Source organism: Acanthochromis polyacanthus, chromosome 17, assembly GCF_021347895.1.
Source record: "Acanthochromis polyacanthus isolate Apoly-LR-REF ecotype Palm Island chromosome 17, KAUST_Apoly_ChrSc, whole genome shotgun sequence".
Lineage (NCBI taxonomy): Eukaryota > Metazoa > Chordata > Actinopteri > Pomacentridae > Acanthochromis > Acanthochromis polyacanthus.
Window position 1 is genome coordinate 12,508,949 of NC_067129.1, and position 14,291 is coordinate 12,523,239.

The 14,291-nt window shown below is 40.0% G+C and overlaps 2 protein-coding genes across 2 annotated transcripts in view; one reads left to right on the forward strand and one right to left on the reverse strand.

Moving 5' to 3' along the window:
• Positions 1 to 8,974, reverse strand: part of birc2 (baculoviral IAP repeat containing 2) — a 49,738-nt gene extending 40,764 nt beyond the window's left edge. The window contains exon 1 of the mRNA XM_051938087.1: positions 8,965 to 8,974. The gene's annotated coding sequence lies outside the window, so the exon portion shown is untranslated. The remainder of the gene's footprint in view (positions 1 to 8,964) is intronic.
• Positions 1,705 to 14,287, forward strand: trpc6a (transient receptor potential cation channel, subfamily C, member 6a). The gene is given in 15 exon segments (XM_051938086.1): positions 1,705 to 1,916; positions 3,343 to 3,671; positions 4,054 to 4,186; positions 5,181 to 5,481; positions 6,243 to 6,428; positions 7,891 to 8,055; positions 8,869 to 9,112; positions 9,199 to 9,402; positions 9,405 to 9,425; positions 10,044 to 10,308; positions 11,398 to 11,593; positions 12,801 to 13,001; positions 13,238 to 13,294; positions 13,596 to 13,671; positions 13,978 to 14,287. Coding segments are annotated over 15 exon segments (2,649 nt in total). The 5' UTR covers positions 1,705 to 1,776; the 3' UTR covers positions 14,109 to 14,287.
• Positions 14,288 to 14,291: the final 4 nt, after the last annotated feature.

A 14,291-nucleotide genomic window follows, 5' to 3' on the forward strand; every position in this document is an offset into this window, starting at 1 on the left:
GGCCCTTGTGAATGTTAAACATGACTATGCTGTTATATATAATCCTGTATTGTTATAATGTATGTTTTTTTTTACAGATAAATCATCTTTATTATCATTTACTTGCATCCACCCGGCATCAACCTCCTTACTGACTTTGACTGAAGTAAATGTCGCAAAATCTTTGACCCAGTTTGTGACATTATGTATGAGGTTAAAAACAAATGAAAGTCACTAAAAAGTGATTAAAATGATTTGAGAATTACATTTTGAAGAAACACACAGACAGGACTAGCGTAAAGAAAATCACTGTACCTCAATTAAGTTGTGGCATAACCGCCTTTTTCTCCCATCTCACATCTACACGGTAGCGCACAGGTTTGGACTGTGTATGTGAGCGTTTGTATGTTTTATTGTCACTTATTCAGGTGATAACATTGTTGAAACTTTGGCTCTTTGTGTGGTCTGGTACGTGCACATAATGGCAGAGTTCATGAACACACACACACACACACACACACACACACACATAGAGAGAGAGAGAGAGAGAGAGAGAGAGAAAATGTCCATCCAGGTATTCGCCCAATCAGTCCCCCCCAATAATAGTGTGTATGTTTGAGCTGACAGTGTTTACATCCATGTCTTGGATCTGTTCTGTTCTGGGGAGGAAGTCTTAACAAAAACTCACTCTGGTGACATTTGTCAGAGTTTACCCGCTTTCTCTCTACCATCCTCCCCGTGAAATGTGATGCTCTCGCCATGAAACGTCCAAAGTGACTAATCTTCAGCAATCAGGCCCTTAAAAGGCAATTTCCACCAGCACAATCGCACATCAGAGACTGTGCTTTATCGGGTTTTTTTTGTTTGTTTTTTTATACATTGAGATGTCTGTGTGATTTAATGGAGTGTTTTATGTGAAATTTAGCTAGAAACCAAACAAAAGCGGCCGACTGACGAAAGGAGGGTGACAAATCTTGGGAGAATGAAGAAAAATACACTTAACCATCAGAACAAAAGTGACTTAATGATGGTAAAAACTGTGTGACAATTAAAAAACACATGCATGCAGTACAAATGAATGACATATAGTGTGTGTTGTGTATGTGTGTGTGTGTGTGTGTGTGTGTGTGTGTGTGTGTGTGTGTGTGTGTGTGTGTGTGTGTGTGTGTGTGTGTTGAGAGTTTTCCCACACTGAAGGGGGTCAGACACACAGGAAGCAAAGTCTACTGGGAATTTAAACCCTGAGGAATCTCATCTGCTGTTCATCAGCCATCATTCACTCCTGCACGCACACACACACACACACACACACACACACTGACAATCTTCGTATGTACTCTAAACACCGCGGTTTAAAATAGCATTTTACAGCTCGAGCATTAAAACTCTTGGCAAGACATAAAATTTTGAGAATATTCTGCTTTTGTTTCTTTGCTTAATTTTAACAAATGATTCTCAAAATTAATATGTACAAACTTTTTAAAAAGCGAGAGAAGAGCAGGGGCTGAGGTGGATGCAGCTGGAATAACTGAGGCCAACATGTCCATACATCACCAATAACCCTCAGTGTGTTCAGTCACAACACTGAGCTGACCTCCACATCTGTAAAGTTCAACACGTCATGTAAATAAAGTATAGTGGGACCCAGAAGGATGCATTCTTTCTCAAGGACACAGAAAAAAAAAACCAAAGGGGAGGGCAACAGAGAGTGAGAGAGAGAGGGAGACATGCCATAGCCACTTGACTATTCGTTCCCCTCAAACAGGAGCAGACCTTCGGTAGCTGATCGGCCTCAGGATGAACCACAGACCGCTGGCAGTTCACTGCAACAGCCGGCCTGCGGGTTACATCGACAGCCCCAGAGCCAGGAGCCGGGACAACCTGCTGATGTGCGATGACTTTGGAGAGGAATACTGTTGCTCTGGAAGATGCCTCGGGTGAGTCTTTGATTTGCACCCTCTCCACAGACAGATGTGCGTCAGACAGGTGTTCATCGTCTGCAGGTTTTTGTTGAACTTAGAGGAAGATTATAGATCACACTGTGGATATTTTCAGCCTTGCATGCTTGGTTATCTGTGTTTCTTGTCTATTTCCTTGTTAGATTCATAATTGAATGTAATACTGCAGAAGAATTACATAATAAAAACTATTTCTAAGGATATCACGTTACACATTGTGCATCATCAACTGACAGCATGAAAAAGAAGATGAATGCAGGATGGTTTCTTCCAGTTAATGGAGTTAAAGCTGCATTAACTTCTCCTTCTAATTTTGATAATGGCTGTTTACAGATTTTTTATCTAACACTCAACAAAAATAGGCTTTTAAGTGATTAAACAACAGAAATGCAGTTCAAATGTGGATAAAATGTGTCTAGATGTCTCATAGTGCCTTAATAAAGGTCATAGTTACAATGTTTTAATGTTTTAGTATCATTTGCAAAACTCCTTGACAATATCAACGTAACCTAATTTCACAACAGCTTCAGTTGATGTTTCCTCCACTTCTCAGCATGCTAACCTTTCATTTCATTCACACTAGAGTATCTGACGTTCCTCTATGGAAGCCAATAGGTGCTCTGAGGGATTAAGGTCAGAACTCAGGAAGGGCCAGACTTTCTCCTGGGCAAAAATATTCCTTCAACAGGGAGCTGGTGTCCCTGAATCAGTATTCTGCTGAAAGATGCAGTTCTTTGCATCAGTATCTCTTTGAACACTTTATAGTGCATGATTCCACTCACTAAATCTATTCCAAATGATCTATTAACTGAGTCTGTGTCTAGTAATTGTCACTGATCTCTGAAGTGATCCTATTCTCTCTTGCTTTACTCTCAGCTGTGCAGTCCAGTGTGCTGCTAGTGCCTCTGAGTCTGTCAGCTCTCAATCACAAATCTGATTTTTTATAACTTTTTGATAACAGACCCAACCTTATGCAATGAAAGATTGATTTTTTTGCTGATCTGGCAAATAGAGCAGCTATTTGTATAGCTGCTAATATTAATTTCCAAGGTGATTTATAGGTTATGTAATAAATGTAATCAGTCTTTAGTCAGTGCAGATGTAGCTCTTCCCAATAATGATGAATATGTTCCCCTGAGTTGAAAATATGAGCTTATCCAAATCTTTTTATTGTCATTTATGTTCATGCTTTCTCATGTGACAGCTTGATTTATTCATTTTAGAAGAAAAAAAATTGATTAGAATCATACTAAATGTATTTTACTATTCCCACTGTGGAATGTGGGACAGACATCAAAGCGGGAAAAAGGGTGACTCAAGTGAGGTTATTTTTGTCTATAATATATACGTGTACAATATATAAACAGTACGTACAGTGTGTTTATGTCCCCTGACTCTCTGGCAGCCACAGCAGCTCTGAGAGACAGCTCATGGCTCGTCTCACTGCTGTTAAGCGACGCCAGGCCCTCCGAGGTCCTGCCTACATGTTCTCTGGTCCCTCAGTCAGCCTGTCAGAGGTTGAGCAGCGTTTCCTGGAGGCAGCTGAATACGGCAACATACCAGAGGTGCGCCGCATGCTGCTCCACGTGCCCAACTTGAACGTGAACGCTGTGGACTACATGGGCCAGAATGCACTGCAGCTGGCTGTGGCCAACGAGCATCTGGAAGTGACGGAGCTGCTGCTGGGGAGGGCAGATCTGGCCAGAGTGGGGGACGCTCTCCTCCTGGCCATCAGTAAGACATTTGATGTATAAATACACATTTAAAAACTTGCAAACATGTCAGACAGGACTGTGCTTTGAGATTTACAGTTTGTATGTATGTGTTATGTAACAGTTCAGCTCATCTTACATTTAATGGAGTCTTCCAAAGAATCACAGAAAGCCTGCAGAGGTTTTTGTAGCTACATTAGAAGCTAAAAATACAGATAAACTCATTAAAATTCTCAGTTGAAACAAGATCTAACATTATAAAAAGTGAACAATGACTTTGCTGTTACTCCACTACCTTTTTCTAAATAAAATTAGAACTGAATTAAAGAAATTTGTTCCACGACATTTAGCAACAGTGTTGTCAAAGGAACAAAGCAGCTTTGCGTGGTCTGTGTTTGTTGCAGGCAAAGGTTATGTCCGTATCACGGAGGCTCTGCTGAATCACCCTTCATTTAGAGATGCTCATCGTCTGACGGCCAGTCCAGCACAAGCTGACATGTTGGACGATTTCTACGCTTATGATGAAGACGGGACAAGGTAAGACAGCTAAAAGACATAGGTGTTTCTCAAAATGTTGTGGCTTCTGACATCAGTGCAATAAACCCTCTGACATGCAGGGTCACATGAATGACTGAAAATATTTTCCCACCACTTAATAATGGAAGTCTTTAGTTTTGGTTGGTTGTCAATAAACCCAGGTATTTTTACACTTTGATAAAGAGTTTGAATTGTTTCATCTTTACAGGAGAAGAACTAGTGTGGCTCAATTAATCCTTAATAAAATGCAGATTTTACATTAATTCTTCAGTTTGTTCTGATTTAGAGACACAAGATGTAATGTATTCATTTCTGTGCTAATTGCTTGATTTTGGAACCAAACTGTTTTCCCATTTCCAGACTTTGCGTTGAGATAACCAGTTACTGGCAGTAGCTTCATATTTACTACACTACAAATATTACAGTGGTCTAACTCAACAAGAAAGTGAATCCCAAAATGTCAAACTCAGACCCACACATGACCATTTTATCTTTGTAGAGTTAACATCAGGAGAAGGTGAGCGTGGTAGAGGGACATGTGGTAGCAAACGGTGGAATGAAGGTACACTTTCGTGATTATGATGGGATGCTACTGATCAACTGGAAGTTAAATATTCTGGGGATTGAGGCAATAATGATGGTGCAGTGTGAAAGGAACGTGATTAATTAGCAGCAGTAACACAATGTGACTTCAATGTTCTGTAGGGTCTGATGCTCTGCTCTGTTTGTGGATGCTGTTGATGAAGAAATCCATATTCAACGGAGCTTTTATTAGACTGATTTCTAAGTAAAACAAAATGGAAACTGTTGCTCCTAACACCTGGAGTTCTAAACATAGTGAAAAATTGTACATAATACTCTGAGATGACGGTGAAATGTTATTAAATGGCACATTTCAGATGCTGCCATGCAGAAAAATCTCCTTCAAGGTCAGCGTTTGTCGTTTTGCTCTCGTGTTTATTGTCTGTGTTTTCGTGTGTGTTGATTCTCGCAGATTTTCTCACGATGTGACTCCAGTGATACTTGCAGCTCACTGCCAGGAATACGAGATAGTTCACACCCTGCTGAGTAAAGGGGCCCGCATCGACCCTCCCCATGACTACTTCTGTGGCTGCGACTCGTGTAACTACCAGCAGCAGTTTGACTCCTTCAGCCACTCGCGATCGAGGATCAACGCCTACAGAGGACTCGCCAGTCCTGCCTACCTCTCCCTGTCTAACGAGGATCCAGTGCTGGCAGCCCTGGAGCTCAGCAACGAACTGGCCATGCTGGCTAATATTGAGAAAGAGTTCAAGGTATCGAATGCCATCAAAGGTTTTACAGAATCATCAGCAGTGAAAACAAAAATGCCAATCCAGGAAGATGTCTGCACACTTTCAGTCAGTGAGATTGTACACATGCCCTGAAAACCAGCTCTTTGTCAAGTACACTCTGCCATGCTGCTGCCAACCAGCTGTCAGTAAAACCTACCAGTAAACACATGAAGATTTTATTACCTCAAAGAGAGGAAGCAGGAGCAGATGAGGGTCTGGTTCCTGTGATCATTGCTCACACTGCTGGTTTGACACATATACAACAGCTGTAATTATTGCTGGGCCGGCAGCAGGACAGAGTACTATAGGTACTGTATGACAAATTAACAGGAAAATGCTTGTGCGAGAACAGACACCCAAATACGCTGCCCTCATGTTTCACTGTAAAAACAACTCCAGAGCTGGTGTCAGTGATAGACGGTACTACTGTCAATGTAACGGGAAATGTGGGTCTAGTTAAACACATGTGACAGGAAACAATACAGCTGGTGATCACTAATGTTAGTGCTAAAACCTAGGAACACATTTGCCACAAAATCCTAGATGTTATGCTGCCTTTTTGCCTGTAATATGCCAGCAAAAGGACAGACTGGTCTACCTGTGATTTGTTTGAAAAATTTCAACTAAATGTATTAATTATTTTGAAGTGTAACGGCAATACTGAGAATCGCATGCATCAGACTGCAATTTATCTCAAATTTCTTATTCAATGAGGCACATTTTGTTCCCCATTGTGCTTGCAGAACGATTACTGCCGCCTGTCGACTCAGTGTAAGGACTACGTGGTGGGTCTTTTGGATCTGTGTCGCAGCACAGAGGAAGTGGAGGCCATTCTGAGCGGACAGACGGACTCTGAAGACAGCTATGACTTACCAGGTCGCCCCTCGCTTACACGGCTCAAATTAGCCATCAAATATGAACTCAAGAAGGTCAGTGTAATCTCATAAGGCAGTGATACAAAGACACGTTTGATGAGCACGAAAGAAGTATTTGTCTGCGTTAAAGGATTACCATCACTCATTAAGATTGATGGAAACAGACTATTATTTCACATGTTAATAAAACTGAGAGCTTCTTTCCGGATCAGAATCACAGTGAACATTTATTCATTTTTTACTTGATGAATGTCATAACAATGCATGCTATCAAAAGCATAATGTGTATTTGGTCTTGATGCAACATCTTTCAGTGTACAACTAGTTTTCAAAAGTGCTTTACCTTTCAGATACATACAAAAAACTCAGTCATCTACAGTTCTGGACGACTGAAAACAGTCGAAAAATCTGTAAACGCAACAAAATGCAGCATCACTGGCTGATGTTTATATAAAAATGGACTGCTTTACACAATCCCTTATCACATAATCTGCATAGTTTCTCTGTACTTCACATCATTCCATAAGCCATCTTTCCCTTCCTACACTCCTGGACATATTGTGATTGGGATTATGATCATCATTATATTGTTGTTTACTCTTGCTATTGTTGCTCTACTGTATGATGTATGCTGCTGTAACATGGGAAATTTCTCCGGACACGGGGAGTAATAAAGGATTATCTTATCTTATCTTATCTTATCTTATCTTATCTTATCTTAAAACTGCAGTTAAGAGTCACAAACAAATAAGTGATGCAATCAAGAAAAACCCCATGAATCTTAATTTTTAAGGTATCGGATGCACGTTGAAGCCTCAAACCGAGCTGAGCTCTAATTTGTCTTAATTTCCATTTACCGATCAGTGGCGCAGTGGTGCAGAAGTTTTTCATATATATATATATTACTAGATTTACATTGTTATTACTATTATTATTATTAGTAGTAGTAGTAGAAGCAGTAATATTAGCATTATTCTTAGCATTAACAATATGCCCTTTTGGAAAAAAAATCAAAAGACCAAAAACATGTCCACATATGTGGACGGCAGGTCTTCTTAAGAGATTAAATACCTTTACCAGAAACTAATTAGTAGATGATGAAACAATTAATCGATTAGATGATTGCCAGAGCATTAATATTCATCTAACCTGATAACTGTCAAGGGAAAATAACAACTCTGCACAGGTTTTGGCACTCAAACTGAACATTTGCTGCTTTTTTCTGTTGCATAACCGCAAATTGATTATCTTTGGGCTTAGAACTGCTGATTGCACTTTTAAGATGCTACTCAGAGTCCTGTGGAGGCAAACAATAAATCCCAAAAATAATTAATTGCGTGACAGTAACTGTAATTTCCAGTCCTACGTGTCTTTTGTCATGACTATTCTTTTGCATATTGACTCTACGGCCTATTTGTCTTACAATGACAGTTTATGCAGAAGCCTTTTCACTGTATGTTCACTCCTCCACCACCCTTGATATTCCTGATTCCTCTCTGTCCTCTGTGCTCTTCAGTTTGTAGCTCATCCTAACTGCCAGCAGCAGCTCCTGAGTATCTGGTATGAAAACCTGCCCGGACTGAGACAACAAACTACTGCCATCAAACTGCTGGTGGTGCTGGGGGTGGCTATAGGACTACCTGGACTAGCTGTGGCTTACTGGATCACCCCATGCAGCAGAGTATGTAACATTTAGCCTCAAAGTTCTCTCACACTCACTCCCAAATGCACCAATTACACATTTGCAGTGTCTATTAAAAGTATCCGTCCCCATTAGAAATTTTCCTTTTAAATTGCCATATAACATAAAATTATGGTCAATATAATTTGGCTTCAAGGTCAAGAGTTTACAAAGAAAATGCCTTGTCAAAGTGAAAATAGATTTCTCCAAAACATATCAATTAAAACTTGAAATAGGCGACGGCACGGGCATTCACCCTCTTTAAGTTAGTATTTAGTAGATGCACTTTTAGCTGTAGATAGAGCATTGAGCCTGTGTGGATAGGTCTCAGTCTAGCCTCTGGACACTGCAGTTTTATCCCATTCTTCTTTGCAAAACTGCTCAAAACTGCTTTGTCAAGTTACATAGAGACTGTGAGTGAACAGCCCTTTTCGAGTCCAGACACAGATTCTTAATTGGATTGAGGTTTCTCTGTAGCATTGGGTTGTTGTCTTGATGGAAAGCAAATCTTCTCCCAAATCACAGTACTCCTAAAGATTGCTTCAGTCTCTCCTCCAGGATTTCCCTACACTTTTCAGCTTTCATTTTAAGCTTTACCTACAAGCCTTCCAGTGCCTGCTGCTAAGAAGCATCCTCATATCATGATGCTGCCACCACCATGCTTCATTGTTTGTGATGATGTGCAGTGTTTGGCGTCCACCAAACATGCCATCTAGTCGATGGCCAAAAAAAGCCTACTGTATTTTGAATTTTGGGTGTTATTCCTGGGTGCTTTTCTTACAGCCCCCTTCTTATTCCATGTCTCGTTCTCAGGTGGGGAAAGTGATGCGCAGCCCTTTTATGAAGTTTGTGGCTCATGCTTCATCCTTCACCATTTTCCTGGGTCTTCTCATCCTGAACGCTGCTGACCGTTTCGCAGGCACCACCCTGCTGCCGAACATGACCCACCGTCACTACCCAGACAGTGCACAACTCAGCTCTGACCCGCTGCTACTCTACCGCACGACCACAACACCCTTCACCTGGATGGAGATCCTCATCATTTCATGGGTCATGGGTGAGCATAATGGATGCTAATGAATCAAACTCCTTACAAAAGCAAAAACGTTGCCATCCCGTGCCATTTGACTTGTGCTGCTGCAGGTATGATTTGGGCTGAGGTGAAGGAGATCTGGAGTCAAGGACCAGGGGAGTATCTGGTCGAACCGTGGAACTTTCTGGACTTTGGGATGCTGGCGATCTTCCTTGCCTCCTTCAGCTGCCGATTTTCTGCTATGAGACATGCTGACTTAGCCCAGACCTATGTGTACACACACTACACAACACTGAATAATGTCACACTGCCCCCGAGATACACTACTTCACTCTGGGTGAGCATGTTCACACACCTGCACAGACTAACAGACTGCTGCACTTGAAATGCCGTCATTGACGTGTAAACAGCTGCAGTAAGGTAGCACAAAGCTGTATTGGTATCTGAATGTTGGCTTTGAACATTAGAAGGCACAATGATAGACAACCACTAGCAGACCATACCTGAGTTTTGTTTCTACAATAAAATACATAGAAACTGAATACATCTAAGCTAATCAAATTTATTAAAGCAGCTTTATGGAAGACAAATTCAGAGTAGCAGCTGCATAGGTCAGTAAGGTCTGACATGTGAGAGTTGTGTATTTGCTAAGCAAAGAGGGTCAGAAATGCGAAAGCTATCCAGTATTTAACAAGAAATGCACAGGCTAGAGAAATGTAGAAAAGAAAAAGAAACAAAACTGTATTCCTACTCATTTTTTGTGTCACTATAATCATAGTAAATTGAAACCCACAGCCTTGGTGCATACATTCTCTATGAAATGGCTAATGTGAAGCCCTAAATTAGCACAAGTTTGGGCTAATTTATGAGAGGAACAGACAGTCCTTTTTTGCAAGACAAACAGTTCATTTAATGGGATTAGATTTGTTGACTCATTCATGCTCTGTTTTTGCAGCACGTATCTCCTGGTTGCCATCAGATCCTCAGCTGGTATCAGAAGGCCTCTATGCGGTCGCAGTCGTGCTGAGCTTCTCTCGGATCGCCTACATCCTTCCAGCCAACGAGAGTTTCGGTCCGCTTCAGATCTCTTTAGGGAGGACTGTCAAAGACATCTTCAAGTTCATGGTCATCTTCATTTTGGTCTTTCTGGCCTTCATGATCGGCATGTTCAACCTGTACTCCTACTACCTGGGGGCGAAGCAGAATGACGCCTTCACCACGTGAGACATTTTCTGTGCACAAATGCACTTTTTCTATGTTTGCAGCCATCCAGAAAATGAACTTGCATGGACTTAAAGAATGTTTGAGATTTCAGAGCTTAGCTATTATTTGAGCATTTGGAGTTCTGCTCAGTGTTATTACAAAACGAGCACAATTACTGTCCGGGGATCTCAGGGTTTAAGCTAAAGTACAACATATGAGATCAAATATAAAAGACTAACACCACAATATTAACTACTTTTTCTTTGATTCATAATTATTGTGTTGCCAAGATGTGAGAGTCAAAAAAGAAACTAATTCTCAAGCTGGATATTTATGAAATCTTCTCAAAAAGATGAATAAAAACATAAAATATCTAGAAAAGCAGGTCTTTGGCAGACAATACTATTATTGTAGATGATAAAGTTTAATTACATAAATTGATAAAAATATTAAACAAAACTATTTCTGGCTGAAGTCAAGTCTGTACATGCTTCCTATCACTGATTATGTTTGATGTGTGCGCTAGTTATCAGCAGTGTAATAAATGCTATTTTTGCTTCTCAGATTATTTTATTTGAAGGATGAGAAACAAGAAGAAAGCCAGATCACATCAAGTATGACAGTAAAATCAAATAGAATGTGATAGAAAGTTTTCCTTCTTTTCTTATCTGTTTATTCATATTATGACTCTCAGATTTACACTAAGACACACTACATTGCTGGCTGGAAAACCACAGATTTACCAACACTTGTAGCTACATTTTTGCACAGTTAAAATACAGGATATGAACATGATATGATGGATTAAATGGGAAGCAAGTTTTTAGTCCCTGCAAGTTCATTTTTTTCACAGCAGTTAAATAACAGGAAATCAATAGCTGCCCTAAAGCCTCGAAATCAATCTAAAAATGTATGATTTGTTTACAGAATAATGTAAACTCTATGCTGAACACTGTAAGAATTACTGTGAGCCTGAAAGACATTGTGTTCTTCCGTCGTTCTACTCATCTTTAGCGTCTCCGTTCTGATGATTGATGGTTTGTTTGAAATCAAAAATAGCTTTTCTCTCGCCTCCCTCCGTCCTTTTCTTCGGTATGTCCATCCAGCCTGGAGGAGAGCTTCAAGACGTTGTTCTGGGCTATATTTGGCCTGTCTGAGGTCAGGTCCGTCGTAATCAACAACGGGCACAAATTCATCGAGAACATTGGCTATGTGCTGTACGGGGTTTACAACGTCACCATGGTGATAGTGCTGCTCAACATGCTCATCGCCATGATCAACAGTTCCTTCCAGGAGATTGAGGTTTGTCACCAAATCATGTGACTCCGATAGAAGCTCACAAATAATATGGTGTTGAAATGACGCTTCAGATGATGATGGGAGAAACATGAAGTCATTTACAACACTGTGAAGAGTGAAGGAAACCACGTGAACTTAATTGTCTAATCTGAAATGAGACTTGCTCATTATATGATTTGACTCATGAGAATATTTGATTGTTTTATGAGTGTTTCAGGTCCTTTTATATTATTTACATGACAAAGTACATCACCTCCCATTGATCCTCTACATGCTGAAAAAGAAAAAAAAAGTTCTATCTTTAAATTTATCTACTACTGAATACTACTGAGTCTATTTCTGTTATTAAATACTTCTTCCACTGCTCTTGAGTCCATTCTAATCTAAACTCGAATAAAACTAATATCAAAGGAAGAGAATTTTTATAGAGCTGGGTTTGTCTCAATATTTTTTGTGTGAACAGAATGGCAACCCAACGTTAATGTGTATATCGTGTATAATATAGTTTGCTAATACAAAACGGATCAGCGAATACACAATAAAGGTCACATGAATAAATTTTGTGACTACATTTGATTAACATACATGCATTTGTGAACATATTTTTTAACACTTATAACTTTCAAAAACTCGTTTGCAATTTGTTATTCAAAAAACGTTTGCGGATCTCAGTTTTACATTTGTAGATTTGTGTCTAGATTTACAATACATATTTATAAACAGATTGTTTTCTGTTTGCAAAGATACTATTGACACAAATCTACCTCCATATGATTACATCCATTTAACAAGACTTGCTGCGTATGCACTGAGAAACTTCACATAAACCATAATAACTGGCTAGAACTGAAGACATTATAAAGCATGTTTGCGTTGCTGAGGGTTGGATAAGAGTAGCACCTGTCTCATGTCTGTACTCCAAATATGAAGTTACTGCTGATTAGCTTAGCTTAGCACCACACACTGGAAATAGATGCAGGCTGGAGCAGTGACCTAGTGGAAGCTCCAAATCAAAGAAGTACTTGTGCTTTGAGCTTCAGAGGAGCAGGATGGTGACTTTGTGGACAGTCAGGTTAGCTGTTCCCACAACACCCAGTCTTAATGCTGACATCAGAGAGGCATCATTGTTTTCATGATGTAGCTCTCAGTAAGTATTCTTCTCAAATTTGTGTGGTTTCTTCCTTTTTTTCCCCCCTGTTTCTCTCTTCAGGATGATGCCGACGTTGAGTGGAAGTTTGCTCGGGCAAAACTTTGGTTCTCCTACTTTGAGGAGGGCAGGACTCTCCCTGTGCCCTTTAACCTGGTCCCCAGTCCTAAATCCATGCAGGGACTGGCCTTAGCCGCCAAGTCTTTGCTCCTGCAGTTTGTAGAAGGACACAGTCAGGAGAAAATTGAGACACAACTCAACCAGGTACCACACAATATGGCATTTGTGTTTGCTTGAAGCATCACAAACAGCTTTAGTCCTTTCTCAGCTTGTGAAGCCATAAAGCCACGCTACTTTTTGGAGCATTAGAGGCAGAGTCTGAGCACCTCCCAGTGGTTTCACTGCTGCATCACAAGCTTCATCTCAGACCTGAAGACAAGTTTAACCTGTGAAATGCCACAGTTATGTTCAGTGAAGCTAATTTCAGCTTCATCTTTCAGCTTGGGGTGGACAAAAATTCAGGATATGGTGCTTCTAGCAGCCCAACCAGGTATCAGGTATGTGTACTGAAAATATGATTTTTATTCCATATTTATGTTACAGCTACACCTTTGAATAATTTATGATACATAGATGTAAACTACACTGTTATATTTACACATTTATATTTATATTTCTCACATGTTGCTGCAGTCAAAGAACAATTTTAAGAAAGAGTCTGTGCAATTTGATTGACAACTTTTAGATTTTACCTTTTTTGTTATTAGACTTACTTCATATTTAACCCTTTGTCATTATAGTGATGTTAAATGTACCCGTATAAAGAATTTGAGCATTTTCGCCCATTACTGCTTGCAGAAGATCATGAAGCGGCTGATAAAGCGTTACATCATCAAAGCCCAAGCAGACAGAGAGAGCGACGAGATCACTGAAGGTAAAGCAACAGAATGATCCTGAAACTGAATTTCATGCATTGTGATTATGCTATCCATTGTTTCACTGAATTTTCAGTTTAACAATGGATAGCAAATAATTGTAATAAAACGTATTACTTAATTGTAATACAACATCCTTAACCCGCGACCCTAGTGAGGATAAAGCAGTGTATAGAGAATGGATGGATGGATGGACAACATCCTTAAGCCAAAAATAATTTTCTCAGGTCTGTAGTATTTATTTCAGTTTCTAGTTTGGCGTGAAACTTTTCTTTGATGCTCTTGTGTCTGTTTTATTTTTCCAGGTGAACTGAAAGAAATAAAGCAGGACATCTCCAGCCTGAGATATGAGCTGCTGGAGGAGAAATCACAGAACATGGAGACGCTTGACGGACTGTTGAAGAGGCTGGGAGAGATCAGCATGCCTTCATCGTAGCACTGCCAGCTGTCCTGACTTCTTTTAACTGTCTTTAATACTGTGCAGCTCAAAGAGCGTTAAGTGCCTGTTCTCTGTCACTGAATGTAGATACACTAACACAGTGACAAACCATTACTAAGATCAAATAAGAATGTATGTATGTGGATACACAATTAAAATGTAGCCGGCTGATTACATGAT